This window comes from Hetaerina americana, unplaced genomic scaffold (assembly GCF_022747635.1).
Source record: "Hetaerina americana unplaced genomic scaffold, ioHetAmer1.1.p SCAF_1, whole genome shotgun sequence".
Lineage (NCBI taxonomy): Eukaryota > Metazoa > Arthropoda > Insecta > Odonata > Calopterygidae > Hetaerina > Hetaerina americana.
The window spans coordinates 51,403,603-51,424,165 of record NW_027286069.1 but is presented as its reverse complement, the minus strand read 5'-3'; the positions used below and the strand labels follow the sequence as shown (position 1 = coordinate 51,424,165).

At 35.0% G+C, this 20,563-nt stretch overlaps 1 protein-coding gene across 1 annotated transcript in view; it reads left to right on the top strand.

The window, feature by feature from the left end:
• Window positions 1-17,295, top strand: part of Golgin97 (Golgin 97) — a 36,175-nt gene extending 18,880 nt beyond the window's left edge. Inside the window, exons 8-12 of the mRNA XM_071589677.1 lie at window positions 1,103-1,366; window positions 11,062-11,340; window positions 13,002-13,133; window positions 15,100-15,435; window positions 16,244-17,295. Coding sequence (XP_071445778.1) covers window positions 1,103-1,366; window positions 11,062-11,340; window positions 13,002-13,133; window positions 15,100-15,435; window positions 16,244-16,414 — 1,182 coding nt within the window. The 3' untranslated portion in view covers window positions 16,415-17,295. The remainder of the gene's footprint in view (window positions 1-1,102; window positions 1,367-11,061; window positions 11,341-13,001; window positions 13,134-15,099; window positions 15,436-16,243) is intronic.
• Window positions 17,296-20,563: the final 3,268 nt, after the last annotated feature.

The following is a 20,563-nucleotide window of genomic DNA, read 5'->3' as shown; positions in this document are numbered from 1 at the left end:
TGAAAAACCATGTAGTTATACAAATCTGTAAAGCAAGAAAGTGCCCTCTGTGTAGCAGTGATGATGAATAGCCCAGACCTTCATGAGAGCTCTCTTTTTCACTCCGCTGTTGAAAAAGTCATTAGCCACAAAGGTATTCGTGTACTTTTGGTTTATGAATACATGATATATGCGGCAAATAAAATTAACTGAGATGTTTAAAAACAAATATGATCTTCTACATTAATTAAATTACCAATTTTTAACTGAAACATTCCCAGGCCATTACTGAATGGCCTGGGAATGAACAATTGGGCCTTGAGGATGAAGAATTAGAAAGTCTTCCATTCAATATACATCCCTTTTAGTATATAGTGTACTTTAAAGCTGTTTCCATGTCAAGTATCTCAGTCTATGGCCAAATGGATGCTTTTCCAAAAATATGGGCCTAATGGACTTCAGTTCCACACTTGATTGGGGTCTACCTGTCACATTTGGAAGACATCCCTTGTCAGTATGGTAAATAATAAGTGTTAAATTGTAGTTTATATATCAAACTATACCAGAGGCGTTCATGAAACCCTACACTTTTAATATCTATGCTTTCGTTGCTTGCATAATACATATATTTTGACCCTCTCCAATATTGCCTGCAATAATTGAGCGCGAAGATTGTGTAGTTGGTTCATGTGGTGATTTTTTTCCCTAAAAATGATATAAAGAACTGGAGAATACTTGATAGAGGTGCTATGAAGCATACTTTTTTTTAGGTTAAACACTTTATTCAGGGGTTTGGCTCTGTATATTAATTTTGATGACAGTAAATCCCTAAGATTTGAGTTTTTTAAAATGGGTTTGACCTTCAATGATGGGCCTGAACATAATATGATATCCTTGCGAACCCTCATTCATCTTTTACTTGTTGACAAAACTAGCTTTAAATTTCAGCACTGACTAGATTTAATGAAAAGCTACTGTATCCAAGTAAAGTGGTTTTTATTGCTTGTGGTTAAATGAAAATTTTTGCATTTAATTTCTAAAGAAGGATATAATCATTACAGTTTTGTTCTTGAGTTTGATAAGATTTAGCTGAGTGTGACTTTTTTCCTTAATCTGATTGTAGGTGGAAAGACTTGGTCTCCAGGCTGGTGAAGAGGGTTCAGAACGACGAAAAGCTGAAAGTGAAAGGGATCATGCTCTCCAGTGTGCAGAGGAGGCAGAGGCACGAGCCTCACTTGTGAACAAACTGGAAAAAAGATTGGCTGAAGCAGAGGCTTTAATCTCTGATAAAGAGTGCCAGCTCAAGGAGCTTAAAGATCACTTGGCAGATGCTGAGGAAAAATCCTTGGAAATGGAAAGGAAAGCGGAAAGCCTTCAAGGGAAAAGCGTGAGTGAGGGAGGTGGGGACGCTTAAAAGGAAATCCAATGCAGGTTTCCCCTCCCAATGCCCCCTCTCTCGTCTTTGGCTTACTAAGGGACTGAAGTAGTGGTGTCTTATCTTTCATGACATGACATTCTTTCACTTTTATGGATTTTGAGTGATTATTTATTCATAGCACCAATTCATTGGCCAGAGCTGTATGACTGTCTGAGGCATATTATAGCATGTCCGTGTTTCTTGAATTTTTGCCAGCGGTAGGTGATTACTGGGTGAGAAGGTTTTAGTGTTACATTGACAATTAGATTTCAATGCAATGGCTCATGATTCTTAATGATTTCTCAGATTTTTTAATGTTACCGATTAGGATGAAATAATGATTTAGGCAAACAAAAGATCTCTTGCCTTAGATTCCAGGGTTTCATTTCAGCTCATACCTCAATCTGTAATCAACATTAAATGGCAGTCTGGACACTTTGGTTCATTGATAATGGGTTGTGATTTTGTGTTGTTCGAGATAAACGTCAACACTGGGTATTATGAATTGCGCATGTATACATACATGCATTTGGTGGCTTTATTAATTATAATTTGGCATTTGCTAAAATAGTTGAACCAAAATTGACGAGGCTTAATTAAGTACAGTAAGGTTGCAGATTCCACAAGTAGGGTCCATAAATTTTTAAAAAATACGTCTTGGTTTTTAGGATATTAATACCTAGTCATGATATCTAAAATAATTTCAAATGAGGTTTTGTGTGTTGGAAAAATGTATTTAAAATATTTTCATGGGTGACTTCGTGCACTGTAGTGCCTAGTGCTTTTGTGAAAAATTGCTAGATTGTTGTCATTTGATGGTAAACCATTAGAAATGTTTTTTCTAGCATCCATCTTAATTTTACTTGTTGCAATTTTGAGTCACATGTTCAAATTATGAATTTTTGCTTCGGCATGTCTTATAAAATCAAGAGAAGTGTTTATCATTTATGCATAGGAGTGGAAGACTGTTTTGCAAATGCATACAATTGGGTATTTTTTACACTAATTTTACATGCTTAACATTTGTTTGCTAGCTCATGTTTGGCCATCCTGCACTTGCTTATTATGTGTTTATTTATTTTTCTGTATAACAGTAGTAATATCTCTAATGTATCCCAAAGATAAAATTTACCATATTTTATTGGGTTTTTATAGCCTCTTATATGTTCCCAGGACTTTTCATGGGATGTACAACTTGTGTTAATGCATGATTGGAAGCGGGATTATTCAGTTTTATTTGTTGTTGCCATCTGACTATAAACTGAGAAGCCTGTGACTAAATGTACATGAGAATATTTTCAGTGAACTTGAAAGAGGCAGCAATATTGTTAATAGCTCACTGCCTCAATTCCGACATCAAATAATTTTATTTCCCAGAGTAAAGCACATCTTTCTTAAGAGAATACCACTTCGTAGGACAAAGGAATGTTTCTAAATATACCCATAGTATCAAGAATCCCATGAAACTTTTGGCTGAAGTTCAGTCAGCTGCATATAGGTTAATGGAAAGCTTCCCATGGCAATTAAACTGGCCAAAACCACTAAAAATATTCTAAGAATAGTGAATGTTGCTACTTTGCTATCAGCCAGTCTTTTTTGACAAGGTACTGACTTTTTAACAGACTTTTTGTTTTAACTGAATGTGAGGCTTTGCCTGGAAGTTAGTTTTATAGGTAAGAGCGATATGGTGCTTATGGTAAAAAGCTGAAGAGCATATGAATTTCACATATTCTGGCTAGGGGAAGCATTTCCCTTCCCTTTGCCATCTCTTGTTTCCCATGAAGTTGTGCTACCCAGATAATCACAATTTAAGTTGATCAGGGTTGTTTTACAGAGATATAACCCAGATTCGAACCTTGAGCTGCATGGTTAGAAGGAAAATTCTCCTCCTTATGGTCTGCTCTTCGATGATTTTTAAATTCTCTTCCAACTTACAATTTTTTGGAGGACCAACATTTTTTTTAATAATTACAAGTAAATATAGTATTTTGACTCATGTTTGTGCCAATTTTTTATTTTGAGATGCCCAAAATAAGAAAGTTTAATGAAAGAGAACCTAAATTGACTTCCACTGATCAATTTTTTTGTGATTTTCCTAAAATTATTAGGCAAGGCAGTTTAAAACATTTTATAAAAATAATTTATAAACCCTCACCCTTTTTATTATATCTCATTCCTTAGGAGACTTAATGAGGGATATATTCCCAAAGGTGAAGAGAAATTGTGTGGAAAAATAAGGGTACATGGCAGGATTCCTCTAGGATTTCATTTGTTAGCATGGGAAAAGATTTTCATATGCCTGTGCTTCATGGCCAAACTTATCTCTCTCAGCATTTTGTATTCTAGCTTTTTATTTTAAAATTTATTCATATTATCCATCGATAATTTATCTAGCCGGTTAGATTATAAATTAGCTAATTGAGTGTTGGTTTGCTCATTAAAAACCTCCCTGTTTCTTCATCCATTTGACATTTCCCCCACATTCTTGTCGCTCAAATAGCCTGCGAAACATAAAAATGATTCAGATGTGGTTATTTCTTCTTAATTGAGGTCTTTGAGATGTTTTAATGTTTATTTTGTTATGGTTGAATTTTTGTTGAGATGTTTTGTTCATTATTTAATTGTGAAATAATTCAAATTTAGAGAATTCATACTTCATTCAAAAGGGTCATCATCATGAATCGAAGTCCAATAACTGGACTTATATTGCTGCAAAAGTTATCCTAAGTTGCCCATTCCTGTAGCTGGTCAGGATGTTTTCAAATCAAGTATTTATTGAATATTTTTACCATCTTTTAAACTTGTCCAAAAAATTTTCCAGGATAATTTTGATGGAAGCTGCAATTCTTGAAATTGCAACTCACATCATTTGTATCATCATTCATTTCCATCTTGCGAATATAAACCCTCATACATATTACTATGGAGGTATGGGGTGGGTTCAGCACTATACATCCAAAATAAACAAAAAAATATCAGCAGCCAAATATATATTTCAAAGTGTGCATAATAGGTCTCTAAATGTGTAGTTGTTTTGCTAGAAAATTTTCGTGGATGATTTTTGCCATTTACATGAAATTATTCATCTTTATATATTGAAGAATCAAAAAAAACCTGTCATCCATTAGTTGCAAGCTATATCAAGGTAAATGTTGATGATCTAAAGAGAAAATAAAAGGTTAAGTCACATTTTTGGTTCAAAATGGAATATTTTTAACACATTTTCTACTCATTGCAAAACCCTTGATTATTTTGTTATTACAACACTTAAAATTACTACACTATTCATGCACTTTTCATGAACATTTAGGGAATAATTCACTCTTTTATTGCCTAACCATCTTGAGTGATGTACACCATTTTATTAGCAACACACATGGTTAACAGTGGCATTAAAAATTTTTTTTCAACAATCAGTGGCTCTAAAAGTTACAATGCCAGTGGGGTTATTTCCCTTTATGAGATGAGTTTGCAACATTTTCCTATTTTCTAGATTTTCACTGGTAGAAGCATCCCTGAGCATAATAGTACTTGATGTCTTTATTATGCATTAATGTAGTACTTTCATATTTCAATCATTTGCCATATTCCTCACTCCAAAACCTCTCTCAACGCGAGAACAATACAGTGAATATGCCTTTTCAATTGTCCTCAGCCAAAGGTGACCTTGTTTAAACATTCATGTTCAGCTTAAATTTGTATATTTTCTCGGTTCATGTTCGTCCAAAAAATTTCATGTTTCTTTTAAAGTTCACGGAAATGTGAACTCAATTATGAAATGTGTTCGTTGAAAAGTAGTCATGTTAAATATTGGCAGCAATGCCATAACTGTTGTGTCAGTCGCTCTTATCTTTCACTTGCTTATTCAGTATGGCATGTTGATCCAGTTGAAAATTAATTTAAGTCTTGGATGACCATTTTTACTCCATCGTGCTTTTGAATCCTAAACCAGCATGAATTATAACTCCTGGGTGATCTAAGTGATTATTATAATTTGATTATTGCCATTGAGTGTGTAATATTTTAATGAGAAAGTCATGAAATAATCATAAGATATATGACAGAAGGGTTCCCGCTTGTCAGAAGGGAGCAAGACCCCATGAAAACACCTAACTGAGGAAGACAGCTGGACATAGATGTAGACACACAGTAAGGAGAGGACTGGGGAGTAGGAGGACATAAAAACAAAAAGTGATGATAGCAAAAAGATAGAAGATGATAATATATGCATTAGTGGTGTATGAAAAAGTAAGGACAAATAGTTATTGTGAAGTAACTGTAACTTGAGTGATTGCATTGAAACTTAAAATCTAATATTTTGCTAAGAATTCAAGGTATTTCCTAACAATATCTTATTTTTCTATTGATGATTGAATTATTCCTAAATACAAATAGGAACAATGGTTGAGAATCATAATTACGAGAAGGAAAGGAGTTTTTACAAAATTTCTCAAGTTTGCTAGTAGAGCTGTAGCCTCATATTATGCAAAGTTCTAATTGATTCAATTGCATTTAATGTTTATGGATGCAATAAAAATACATGCTTTATGCCAGGATAATATTTTTAGCTATATGCTGTCGTAGTTACATTTTATTGTTGTTGACATCTTTATTTTGGTTCCTCATTCATAATTTTTTCATTGCCTCATAAAATTTATAATAATAATAATTTCATTGCTTGAGCTCATTAAATTCCCCATGCAAGGTTCCTTTCCTTCACTGTAAAGAAATGGAAAAATAAAGTTTCTGTTTCAAATATATTTATTTCGCAATTTTAGTTTTCTTCCATATTTATCCACCTGCTCATAATTATGTCATGTTATAATGCACGTAAAAGCATGATGCGAAAAGGAATTTGTACAGTGGATAATTTTCATGATAAAATATTTTCAAGCATATAAATACTTATCACATCTTTTATGCAATTCAATTTAAACCTATTCACTGGTAGAAAGATAAGATTTCCAAAATTTAGGCAGCATCCTGTGTAAAGCAAAAATTCAGGGAGATCTCTTTATGTGACTTTTTGAAAAACCTTTTCTTGTTTGTGAGTCTTGATATGAGAATTCAGTATTTTTTATTTCATTCCATAAACATTTTGAACTATTTATTTTTTTACACCATGCCCTTAAAATGTGTATTTCTGTCCAAAAATGGAGGCAAGTGACTTTTGAGGTGATCCATCCAAGGAAGACAACCCTATGGATATTAAATGGTAGTGCCGCTGATCCTCTGCTCAATTCTTTAACCAAACTTTCTGGTAGAGCTCTGCAAAATTATGATAATACTGGAAAAAATTTAAAATTGTCTCGATGGATTAATATTACACTGTTCTCATAAATGAAACTTGATATATCTCAGACCATATTATGCACAGCCAGGATTATTAGGACAAATATTTACACTAAAAAATGAGAATTATAAGTTATAGTGAATGCCAAAAATGTACACAATCTATTAATAGAAATTAATTTCAGTCACTTAATCCTGATTCAGAAATATGGAATATCATTTAGACTGGTTTGTGGCAATCATGGGAACACTTTGATATCATAAATATTGTAGTAAGGCTTTCTACTCATGGTAATGAAGGTTTTGTCAGTGATTTTTCCCAATCTTTCCTTCTAGAGTTGAAAATTGGTAAAATTATACTCCATAATTTTATAATAGATAACTCTGTTTTTGTCTTTTTATTAAGTTTTTATCTTTTATTACATTTTGTTCCTTCCTGAATTAGACTGGAAATAAGAGGTCATATGTTCTTTGAAAGTATGTAATCGGTTGTGATATTTGTTTAGAATTTGTTTACAGTTGTTATAAAATAATTTGTTAATCTATTAGTTTTTATAATATATTGTTATAAATGTATGTCATGGCCCATGAAAGAGTAGGTGTTAAAATTATATCATCATATTTTGTTATTATTCACATTTTAATGTTTGTAGCTATATTTCATTGACAATTGTCCTTATCATTCGTTGCTTGTTCTCAGATAAATTATTGTCTTCATATACTTACGAGTAAAATATCATTATTTTACAGTGTACAAGTTATTGGCTGAAATTTAATGGCTTTATAATGGATTTTGCATGTTTGTATGCACCCTTTGTTTTGATATTGCTCTCTTAAATAAAAGTATGAGTTTTCAATATAGTTAATTTTTGAGTAAAATTATCCTATCATATGTGTGCGTAGTTATATTTTTGTTTAGCAGTATATGTATTTCTGGTAAATGCATGTTCAATTTTTTTGCAGATTTATTTTGGTGCATTACAATACCATTTAGCAAAAATGCTGCGTTCAAGTTTTCTCATACTTGATGAGAAAAATGTTGCCATCATAATTCGTTGATGAAGAAATACTTCTTCCTTGGTCTCTATCAAATTGCTGTGAACAACTTTGTCATCTTCCAAATTATTCCCAATGCTGTATAGCATCATTAATATCACTTTTCCGTGATATTTCTTTGATAAAACCATAGTCACCTGCTGTGGAGCTGAAATTTTCAGAGATTTTAGCAAACTTACTTCATGTTTGTTTGTCTTTACTATTACAGTGATGGTTACTAGGTATATGGAAGTTGTCAGTTTCTATGCTGTATGCTGGACATTGGGTGTTTGTTGTCACTTCAAATGTCCACGTGCCACAGCAGCAGTTTATCCTCTTCTGGCATATCAGAGAACAAAAATTAGGTGTGGTGGTAGAAAGTAACAATTAAATGGCATTTTGGTGCCATTGTCCATCACAAATGACTGTGAGCAGATTCTGATTACACATTCAACAGCAATGCAATTTTTATTGTTGATCATCTTATTTCCTACAGCCTGGTAGCTGCTGATATTTAAAATGTTAAACAAAATTGTGTTAGCATTTTATATCTTTCTCATCAAGTGACATCTTTGAATCCATTTTTTAACAAATGGTAAGTATCATATCTTAATCGTGCCACTTAGTGTTTTTTTTTGTCAGTGGTGTTTTTCTATGGATACAGCCACATTATGCTTTTTAAGCTTTGAATAACTAATTTTTGCTTCTTTCAATGATTATTCGTCTTCACACTTTGTTTATAGCTTGTAAATTAGCGTGTAGTAATGAGTTATTTTATGAAATGAAAATCTCCCCAGGTATTATAAAATTTTTGTTGTTGAAAAAGTAGGTGTGACAAAAGGGTCAAATATTCCACAACAATTCTGTATGACTAGTGAAATTGTTTTTGCTCGAAAGAAAATCACAGCTAGTACAATGTACAGTATAATTACATATGCATTGACTTGCATCATGAGAAGTTACTTAACCAACTTTATGGAAATGCCTGTGTGCTGGGTGGAATTATTTGCTGGAATTGTGCTAAAATTGTAATAAAATACCTGCAGCAGCCAGCAAAGGTGTGCTACTACATGAAGTATCCAAGCTGCTTCTAGGAATAACCATCGCGTAGGAGTGTTGATGGGCAACTGTTTCGCCCCCAGTCCTGGAGGCATCTACAGGTCAAAGTGATAAGCGTCACGTTTTGGCCGCTATATGTAGGAGACGCTGTCTGGCCTGGAACTCTCTGATTGGTCATCCTCAAGGTTGAAATTGTTAGGATTCTTCATTATTTTTACTGCTCCTCTTATGAGTCTCGGAAAATAATGCCTCTCTCATGCCAGCACTTTAGTTTGGACAAACTTAATCGTGTGTACAGGTTCCAGCCACGTATGTTCGGCAATTGCCGAGAGTCAGAACTGTTTTCTGTCTGTGGTCCTTTGGTGCTCCTTGGTGTTGCATCGAATGGACCTGCCTGTTTGGCCGATATAGGACTTCCTACATGTGCACTTGATCTCATATGTGCCTTTGTGCATGAGATCAGGGATTCGGTCCTTCGGCTTAGAGATGATGTTGCTTATTTTCCATGCTGTGGAAAACCTAGTTACATTATGCTTTCGTTAGGGCTTTTTTACCTTTTCAGCCGTTCCAGCGACATACGGGATGGTAGCATATGTCGTGGGTTTTTCTTTTCCAGGCTTCTCCTCACTCTGTTTCTTGGTTCAGCAGTTCCGACTCTGGTAATTGCCGAGCATGCGTGGTCGGAACCTGTACACACAATTAAGCTCCGAACTGAAGTGCTGGCAAGAGAGCGGCATTATTTTCTGAGACTCATATGAGAAACGGTAGAAATAATGAAGAATCCTGACAATTTTAACCGTGAGGACAGCTACACCCTGACTTCCACTTGGAAAAGGGTGATTCCTATTGGCCGCCGAGAAAGAGTCGTCTCCTATATATAGCAGTCAAATTACGACACAGATCACTTAGACCTGAAGACACCTCCAGGACAAAGAGTTGTCCATCAACACACCTACGTGATGGTAATTCCTGGAAGCAGCATGGATTGTTCATCAGATGGATGTCACGGAAGCCTAAGGATTAATTTACTAGTGCTGTAAAAAAATGATTTCTCTGCATTTGCAATATCATTAAAAAAATTATTATTTAGTTCAGCCAAAAGTACAACTGTCATTGGAATTTCCGATCTCCTTGTGTGGTCTGCTAGTCAGCCTGAATAAGAGGGTTCACGTTTGTGAATTGCCTTTTGACTGTGTTATTATCAACAGTAATCTGCATTACAAAATTAACCAAGTGTAACACTCACACAACCAAAAAGGGGCCTGATTATTGAGAGAACGTGAGTGTTTTCCTGAATGCTTGTGATCGTGTTTGTCCCGGCACGGAATTAATTCCCGTAAATATTCATGGTTAGCATGTAAGTGGTTATAACCCAGGCATCCTTAGTGGAGTCCCTTCAACTGTGTGAAGGATCCCATTTTGGGTTCATTGTGTATGTCTGTAGTTGGTCACTTGGGAGGAAGTAACATTCCTGCAAATCACTACAGAAGGGTATTCTGGTTTAGAGGTTGTGGTTAGCCACTATCATGGAATTTCTTGCCCACAAATCATCGCAGGAAATTTCAGTACCTCAGGTTAAAGCCCTATCAAGGGATTCTTCCTGTGGGTACATGAATACTTAAGTAATAATTTCCTCCGAACTCACTGGGGCTTTTGTGACTTTGAAAATCAAAATCCTCTTATTATTTTATACAATTCACTTGCATGACAAACAGTAAAATCAGCTTAATCTTACACATTAGTTGGGGGAAATTATATTCTTCACTCAAGAACAGAAAGAAAGGTAGGAAGCTCCTGTCATATGGATCCACATTTGAAATTCATTGATTAAATTTCCGAATTCAAGTTGTTATTTTCAACTAGTTCATTTTTTCATCAAACAAGAGGAAACAGGTTTTAAGTCTTAGTAACTGATAAAGCAAGCTTTCCTTTGAATTACAACAAAGAATTGATTAAAATGGATTTTAATGCAGGGAACAGTGCAATGAGGTTACAAGACAATTACTTCAAATGTAAGTTATCTAATTTTGAAATCTTTTGTGAGACTGAAAGTTATTCTTTTGTTAATAGTTGTCATTCAATTCATGTTAATTAATGTGTTATCACTGAGACATCTGTGGAAAAATTATGAGGAATTGATGTTTTTCCCTATTGATACAAGGTTGCATTGGAATTCAATTCGTTTTGTATTATGTTAGGCTTTTCACCTAGTTTATCATTAGCACTTGTTTATAAGGCACAGAGCAAAGTTAATGTTCCAAATTTGTCCATGTTTACAGGAGGAGCTGAAGCAGCTTCTCACCAAATCAGAAGAGGAAATTGTTCGGGAGCGTGGGGACCGTGGTGCCCTGGAGAGGGCTCTGGAGGTTGAGCGCAGTAGGGGAGAGGAACTGTGCAGAAGATTGCAGGGTGAAGTTGAAAGGAGAGAGTCCCTTGAGCTCAGGGTGGCAGCTGTCAGGCAGGAGGGTGAGCTGGCTGCGAGGAGGGAGCGTGAACGGAAAGAAGAAGTAGAAGATGAAGTTAGGCGGGTTGGAGAGGCCCTCAGATTGGTGCAGGCAGTAAGCAAATGGGTTGGACCTGTTACCTTATTTTTAAGGAGATCCCTTCACAATTGACCACCTTTTGTGGCATTAATAGTTCCATTTTTACTCCAGAAATCCTTAAATTAGACTCTCAATTCTGCTTCGTTCTCTGTGAAAAAGATTATTGGGAAGAAAAGTTCTTTTGGGAAGAATTGGAGGAAAAGTGATTTTATTTTTTATAGCTGTATAAGAGTCATTTGACCATTGTGAATTTTTGTTCATCGTGCTTGCTATTTACATTCCTTAAATTTTTCCTCAATACCTATCCTTATTAATTTTACTGATAACAATAGAGTTTAAAGTTGAATCTATGTTGGTCAAAAATTTTGAATTCATCAAGATCTTCTTTTGAACCCTTTATGCAGAAGGGTTCAAAAGAAAATCAGTGGGTTACTGCATCTAAAGTAACAGGTGATATGTAAATAAAATATCTTGTTGTTCCCTTCTAACTCCTTGTTGTAAACAAATTCCAATCATGGGGAATAATTCCAGTGATTTTAAAACCAATAATTTAAGTTATTAAGTTACCCACGAATGGGTTTTGTGTTTGTTAAAGGCTGAAGCAATTGATCATTTTATGGGAGTTTTGTCACAATTAATGCCAATCCATTATATTTCTAATGTATGTCCAAACAAATTGCATGATTGAAATTGTTTACTATCACTGTCTCATCATTTGCGCCAATAAAGTAAAACGTGCATCACAATAAAATATTGGCTTTGAATGGAAAGATTAGGGTCAAAGGAAGTTTTGGACTACAAACTGGTGTTGTGGGAGTTATGTAGATTTTAGATTCCAGAACTGTGGAAAATCAGAGGTGAAGGAACTGGTTCCTTGAATGTAACAAGTAACTTGGTTTGATTTGAACTTGACCATTGCTTATCAAAGCCAACCTACAGGTTAATTACTGTAGTGATATATCCCTAGTCTTTCTAGAGGTTGGTTTGATAGCAGAATAGTGCCATCTCACTTCAGGTATGAAGGTACATCATGGAATCACATCTCCATGGCATAATAGTAAATTCCTTTACTTTTGATGCCTCCAATAAATCTGTTATCTACAGAATCTCAGCTTTCAATCTACAAAGTACTCAGCTTTCATGATGCTAAGCCACAATATTAAGTCACAGCAGTATCAAAGAATAACCAGAAATGCTATAGATTCTTCCTCTGTTGCTTCTGTTTCTCACTGCTTCCTTTCTTTGCATATGAGCTCACCTTCTCTGGCATTCTAGTGGTTAACAGGATCCTGTAGTGATGTGCAGTTGTCATTTGTTTATGTCAAGCAACATTGATGGGCCAATTGGTAATTGTCGATGGTTGTACCACCTAGCTTTGCCATAAAAACATTTGAAACCAGGCTCCCACTGCTCCTAATAACTTAATGTTCTTGAGACTTCTCTCGGGTTTATTAAGTCCTGTTCCCAGCTTTTTGTTTTATCTCAATTTCTCCTTGATTCCCTGCTTGTTTATAATGAAAACTCATCCACATAGAGAATGGGAGACATATTTAAATGTAAGCTTCAGAAAATCCAGTTTTTATTGATATTTTTGCTAGACATTTTTATTTTTACCTTGAGCTTGTGGCATCATGAAACGACGATTAAATTTCTTATGTTTTGTGTCATTCTTGTAGGAATTGGACTTGAGACGCGCAGAAGTAGAGGAGATGGTAAAGAAGACCCATGAACTTGAGGGGAGACTAAAAGACCAGGTGCACCATCCATCTATTTTTGAATTGGAGGCTCAACTAACTGAAAAGAATAAGGTAAGATCCTAAGTTAAGTTTACTAAAATGGGAAAAGTTTTTGTTGTGATTGGATGTGTAGTATTGATCCAAATACAAGAGTTCTGTTTTCCAAAAATGAAAAAGGTTATGGTTAATGTTGGCATTAAATGCAGGAATGATGAGTATATTAGCTTGTATCTGTATAAATCCACCAGCAAATTTATGTCTAGTCATCCATGCTTTGAATGTAACCACTGTTTAGCCAATTGGGCAATAAGCTCCCTTGCTAACTCGAAAGCAACAGGTTAAACCCCTACCATGAGCATTGTTGTTTTGCGGTCTTAGTTAATAGTAATAAAAAACATGGTCAAAGAACATAAATCTGCCTATTAATAAATAGGAAGTTATTATTCTTCAACTTTCTTTTGTGTAAATGAAATGTTGCTATGTAATTGTGCTTCTAAAGCTTTCTATGAGAAGGGGCAACATGGGTTATTCTAGACAAACCTTGTCCATATAGTGAAGGCAAAGGGTTAAATCGTGTGTGGATGGGATGGCACAGGAATCCTATCCTAAATGGGGAATATTTATTGCCCCTGATGAATTAAATACCTGGTAATGTTGTACGAAGGGTGGCCTTAAGAGTCACGAAATCATCAAAGTAAGTGATATATGTTGTGAGAGTAACATGATCAATGCCTCTCCTTTAGTCCATGGTTGCATCATTTTTAAACAGTTGCATCATTCACATTTAATTTTGAAGTACACTAGGTTTATCATGCATTTTTTAAACTGTCAATACAGGATGACCCCTCCATCAGGAAATGGTTAGTTTTAAAATAATCGGGAAAAGGGTTTAAGTTTTTTAGACAACTGGGATTTGATATTCTACTCATGGGTATCATACAGGAATGAGAATTTCCAATTAGAAAAGACCTTTTAGTTATAAGATCAACCCATGTTTGCCATATGCCATTTTGTTGTGTAGACCCTGTCGGAAGAAGCTGATACTATAGACTCAGCTTTAGTCACTCTTTAGTGATTCCAATGGCATGCAACACATTGGGGGATGATCTGCAAAAGAAATACATAATCAGATTACAAAAACGCAGGAGAAAAATTGAGACAATAGATGGCATATTTGTCAGAAAAATTGTGAAAAAGTTAGGAATAAGAATCAATGATATCGTTGCCACCCTGCGATAGCTGGAACACATCGGTGATCCAGTAAGCAACTTTTTTTAGTGTTAACTGGAATATTTGGCTTCTCCATGCCATTACCTAACCCAAACGTTTTCGTAAGGGCTTCTTTCTGATTAATTTCAAAATAATATTCTTTTAAGGTAATATCCTTAATTAATCTGAAGAATCTATGTACATAGGGGAATGAATACTTACATGTATTTCTAAAGACATAGCTATTTGTGCATTTCTGTGCCTTAAAAGTGTACTTTTGACACCTGCTCTCATAAGGTTGGGTCCAAAAAAATAGTTAATTTAGGTCCATCACCTGACATTACAAAATATTACCTATTTTAGCTGTTTTCTTACCTTTGAATGCTAGCTTTATATTCCCCTACGTAAAGGTTTACTTCACAAAGTATGGTCAACCTTTTACTCAGTACTTAGAAACAAACGCATTCTCAAATATGGGCAGTCCTTTTAATAATTTTGATTGACTATTGAAGAAACTGATTAAAACCTTGGTGAAATCTTTTTTTTTTAACCACAAGTACACTTGAATGATATTTCAATCCAGTCAAGTTCGAAGGGAAAGTACCTCCTAAAAATAATTTTTAAAAGCCATTTCATTCATATTTCATGCATAACTGGCCCATTAAATTTTGTGGAAGTTTCAATTGGACATTACTTTTATATTTAGTGTACACATTAAATAATTTGTTTTCTTATGCGTATGTAAATGGTTTATTAAGTAATTGTAACTGACATCGTAAAATCTTTGATTAAAGACTTGATTATGATATTACAATGATTTTCATTCCAGAGCATACGAGTTCTTCAACAACGTCTCGGTGATATGAAAAAAACACTTCAGCGTGAGCTTAGAAATACAACTGGCCAGGTAGAAGGTGGTGCAGTTTTGGCTGTCCCAGAAAGTGAATCACTTGTTGGAGGAAATACAACTTTTCCACCAACACCCATTATAGATGTTTGCACTGAAGGAGGTAAAATGATGCAGAAGGAAAGCAGTGGGAAAAGTCCACGCCCCCCAAACCAGACTCGTGTGCCTCAAGCATTGAGTTCCAGCTTAGAAGATGATGTCAATTTTCAGTATCTGAAGCATGTTGTGGTGAAATTTTTAACAAGTAAAGAATACGAGGTAAGTATTTTTAATGGATAGGATATGGTGGATGATTTTAGTCTTCTTTGCCCAGGTGATAGCAAATATGAAAACCAGAGAAATAAATGTCGAGAAAACAGAGTTAAAATATCTGAATACATGCTGTGTACTAAACTTCAGGCTTATCTGTAGCAGTCAACAGATAAGTAATATATTATGCATGTAATTTCTTTTGTAGTGCTGCTACATTTGACATTTATTTGCATTATAGGTAATGTTGATACCTTAAGTGTTCAGTACAGTAGCTGAGGTGACTCCACCAAAAATAAGTTCATATACCCAGCCGGGTAATTTCTTTTTTCCAGTTCTTCATTTTTTGAAGATCTTAAAGTAATTTATGTCTTTATTTTAATTTTTATGGACTTTTTATTCTCATTCATTCCTTGTTCCATTCTAGTTTACTTCCTTGGTAATTCATGTATGCAATGGCATTACTTCTTGCTATTGCCCCATCTGTAAATGTCATATTTCAATGTGGGCATTTTGATCAAGGGTATTTATAAAATTTGCTGAATCTAGAAAATAAAATAATAACTTCAGTCTTTAAATATTCTTTTGAAACCCCTTTGCAAATCAAGGAAGCAGCATAATTTAATTTTACGTGAGAAATCCATGCTCAATTTCATTTTGAAAAAAAATACATTCACTGAAACTTGATTGTAAACTTGAGCATGGTGGTATGAAAACTGAATGGACTCACCTAGAGAGCAAATTTAGCTAAAAAGTTATGACTGTCATCTCTTATTTATTAGGAGTATTTAATTATAAATTTCTTAAAATTTTACAGGCACAACAGCTCACAAGAGCAGTATCTACCCTTTTGCGTTTGAATCCAGAGGAAGAAAGGCTCTTGAGGGAAACATTGCAATGGAGGGCTTCGTGGTTTGGATCTGCTGGATGGAGGTTTGGTCTAAGCCGAGCATCACCTTCTGGAACCAATCAACCCTCCCCTACGTGAATTAAATGAATGCTATTATTTTCCTTCAATTTTGAGAGGGGTAAATAGGTGACTCGGCCTTTTTTCTCAAGGCAATGTTGCGTGAATTCTGTCTATTGCTAGACTTAACCTAGAAGATTACGGGGTTGCTGGGAAGTGGCCCATTTTCTGTGGGCTACTTGTATAGCCTGAAAGCTTTGCTTCTGTGGAAACGAAAGCTTCTAGTCCATTCGTGCAGCCTTCAAGGACGAGGTGCACTTGTCCCCAACACTAGTCAGACGGAATTGCCCAGGCTGGGCTGATGATGTCAAAAAGTGAAGCACTAATCCATATTGTGTCATGGACATTGAATATGGTTTTTTTTAATACTTGTGATTACGGTGTTGAAAGTGGCACTGAAAGCTCTTTTATCATTTTTTAGCTGGGGTGCCTTAATAAAGGACTTAAATAGTGGCTGTGTCAAAGCCATTGTGTTAATTCCATGTACATAAGGAATGTGACGATGCTTTGTGTTTCTTGAATTTTCATTTTTACACTGGTACTCTTTCACTTTTTCCAACTGTAACCAAATATTTTCACTTGAATAGAAGTAAGCACAAGATCCACTACAGAAGAATAACCAAAGGAGAATTGGGCTTAAATGATGAAGTGCCATTTCACATGAGACTGTAAATAAATATTTCCACTGAGGGCATTTTGGTATTGGATTGATTTTTTTAAAAGAACAATTTGTAAATCATCGTATAAATAAAAACATCTTGCCCATTGAAAGTGTTTGTTACTTGTACATTGTATCATGATTCGTATTATGTACAAAGTTTCATAAATCAAGGATGGCCCTGCATTCATAAGCAAACTCTTGAAATAACATTCACTGGTATTAATGACTTGAAACTGCAAGTATTGCCTTTATTTTCAGTATCAGTACGTATGTTATCATGGTTAACATAATACTACTTTTAAAATCTTGAAAGTTATGATTTAAATTTTTGTTATGTTTATTGAATAAGTAAATTGAAATACAATCCTAAATTGAAAAATTCATTTTTCCCTTCGTTGTACTGAGACAGTGCAAATACATGTTAAAACATGGTAATATGGGTAATGGTAAATGGGTCCTGATCAATTTCTCATCTGTTGAAGCTAGCTTTTGAATGAGGAATGCCTTTGACTTGCTTTTGAGTTGAGATAGTCAAATAGTGAATCTATAATCACCTCATTGAAAGGAATGAGAATATCTGTTCTCATTCCTCTTGGTCAAATGAGAAATTATTTGCAATCTGTCCCAAATTTTCCCCCTACTATTCTCGAACCCCTGATTTAACTTGACACTAAGGATTGAGCAACGAGTGCGTATGAGTAACATGGGTGTGGAAGCCATCTTGATACTCTTGTAGTGGAATATGAAGCAAAACAAATTTGGGTGAGTGTGTATCCAGAATTGAACAAAAGCACAGTTGTCTCATGTTTTAATTATCCTGTTTGGAATGTGTAATTGTGAAGTCAATTTTTACATGGAGTTCACAACTTTTCCATATCTTGCTTGTGTTCTTCCTTGCAAGGGTAAATACTTAAAATAAATACTGGAATATTATAAAGCAAAAGGAAATTTAATGCATAAATGGCATAAAATTAAATTTTTTGCAAGCAACTGCATTAATATCCAGCCCTGTGCATGTTGAAATCATAACGAATATACACATTAATGTATATTCATGCCTCATACTCCAAAGTTTTTTTCAAAAAGAAGCATTACCAGAAAAATGGCAAGTTCTGAACTCACACCGAGCCAGGAATCACTTTCATAGACCCCATTCATTGAGTATTAACTGCATTGTTCTTCGATTTAGTTTTTGAGAGTCAGCCCCTTACATTTATCATGAGAAGACCATTGTTGGTATTACATGAAGTCCTTCAATTGAAGAGAAACAAAATATCACTATGTTGGTTCATAGGGTCCCCTGCTGTCACATCATGAATATCAAATGCTATTTTGAAAGTATACAAAACATATGTAGTCTTTGACCTAAGATTAATGCCTCCCTTTCATGCAGACAGAGGTCAGCTTAACATTTAGGCAAAATAATGACCTAATACGTTTTGCAAGCATGTTAGCCCAATGAGAGCCCTGTAATGTTCACTGACTTCACACTATTTTAATGCAGACAGGCATTGCACATAATCCAACATTCTCAAGTTATTTTCAGACGATATGATGACAGAAACCTGCACTAGATAGCAGTGATGAAAAATGAACTCATCAAAGCTATATTTAATGGTTTCTGGCGTAACGTTATGGAACCGATTCATTATAAATAAATGAAAGGACTAACTTTGTAGTTCCACACGAAAACGATTTATTCACACGACCCGGTATTCGAAGTAAAACTTCATCATCAGGTGAGCTCTCTACATTTGCAGCCCTTCTTATATATACAGGCAGGGGTGGGGTGGAGATAATCAGGAAGGTTTGGGAGGGGTAAAGTCAGGATTGGTTTGCGTGCCGGAGGGGAGGGCAGTTTGGCGTCCCCTCCGCGATGTTGATGGAATGTGGAGCGGGAGGGAGAAGTCTACATTGTAGAGCTCTCGTGAGTCAGGGGATTAGAGGGGGTTAGATGAAGGGGAGGGGGCGGTGTCATCGGCCACCGTGAGGATTGGGACTTTAAGGAGGGGAGAGTGGGAGGCATACAGAAATTCGTTAACAATATTTTCATTTAAACAAACACTATTTAAAATTTCTAAATGTTCTAATGCGTCTAATCTATAGCCTTTGCTTTCAACATGTAAAATTTCGAAATCAAAATCACTTTTATGGTTATTATCAATCAAATGCTTTGCGAATTGAGAGTTCATCTTTTTATTTCTTGCACATGCTTGATGCTCCTTCACTCGTTCTTGGAATTTCCTCCCTGTCTGTCCGATGTATATTGCCCCACAATCGCACTTTAGCTTATATACTCCACTCTTTTCCTTATATGGGATTCTGTCCTTTGTGTGGGAGAGCAGGGCCCTGAGGCTTGATTTGTTATAATGGGCTATCTTAATTCTACATTTTGGAAGTTTCTTACATACTTTTTGTGAAAAATCGTCTAAATAAAGGATTCTGCGCCACTTGGCTGCGGGGTCCTCTGGCGGTTCAGTACTGTAAATATCTTTCAATGCCATTTTATTCAGTTTTTTGCGGTATAGTTTCTCTACTAGCTCCTCATCGTAGCCGTTGTTTCTTGCAGTCAATTTAATCGTGGTAAGTTCTTTTTTGACGTTTTGCGACATTGGGACGTTCACCAACCGGTGTATCATTGAATGGAAGGCGGAGAGTTTTTGCGAGAAGCAATGTCTTGACTTGAAATGGATAACTTGATCTGTGTATGAGTTTTTCCGAAAGATAGAGAAATCAAGCCGGTCGTTTAATTTTGAAATTTTTAAATCAAGAAAATTTAGTGTTATTTTCTTCTACTTCACAGGTGAATTTTAGGTTTTCATTCAAAGAATTTAAATGTGTAAGAAATAGCTGAATTTGCCTTTTGGAGCCTCTCCACACACAAAACACATCGTCCACATATCGATACCAACACAACACGTGTTGTGTTGGTATCGATACAATCCACATGCTTGTTGAAAAAACAAGTTTCTTCACAATGGATCATAACTTTTCTCCATAAGAGGATAACGCCCTGCTATTTAACAAAATTCACACTGCACATTTAATCTCATTGGATCATGTAAGTAAAAGCCTTAATATTGAACTTACTTTAAAAAAGTGTTAATGTACACTATTTAATCTCCATGTTATAATTTAAACTCCCATTTTAAGATGGTACTTATTCCACCTGTGTCTAAGTAAATTACTTGCAGATTTCACTTTACTCTCCAAGATTTAATTCTTCAGGCTGAAAACCATTTCCTTTTCACGACTAAATTACCATGAGCAAAGTCATACTGGTTGTAGCTGACACAATTAGTATACATAAAATGTATATTGTACCGTCATCTTTTTGTTGGTTGTTTTGGAAGGAAAAACATCATGTATTTCCAATGATTACCCTATTTAAATGTATTGCTTTCTTTTCCTAATTATGTTGTTTATTATCAATTTAAAATTCCTGTTTTTATCAAAAATCTGGAAAATAAAATTTATTCAAGTCTAAATGATGAAATGAAACAGGTTGA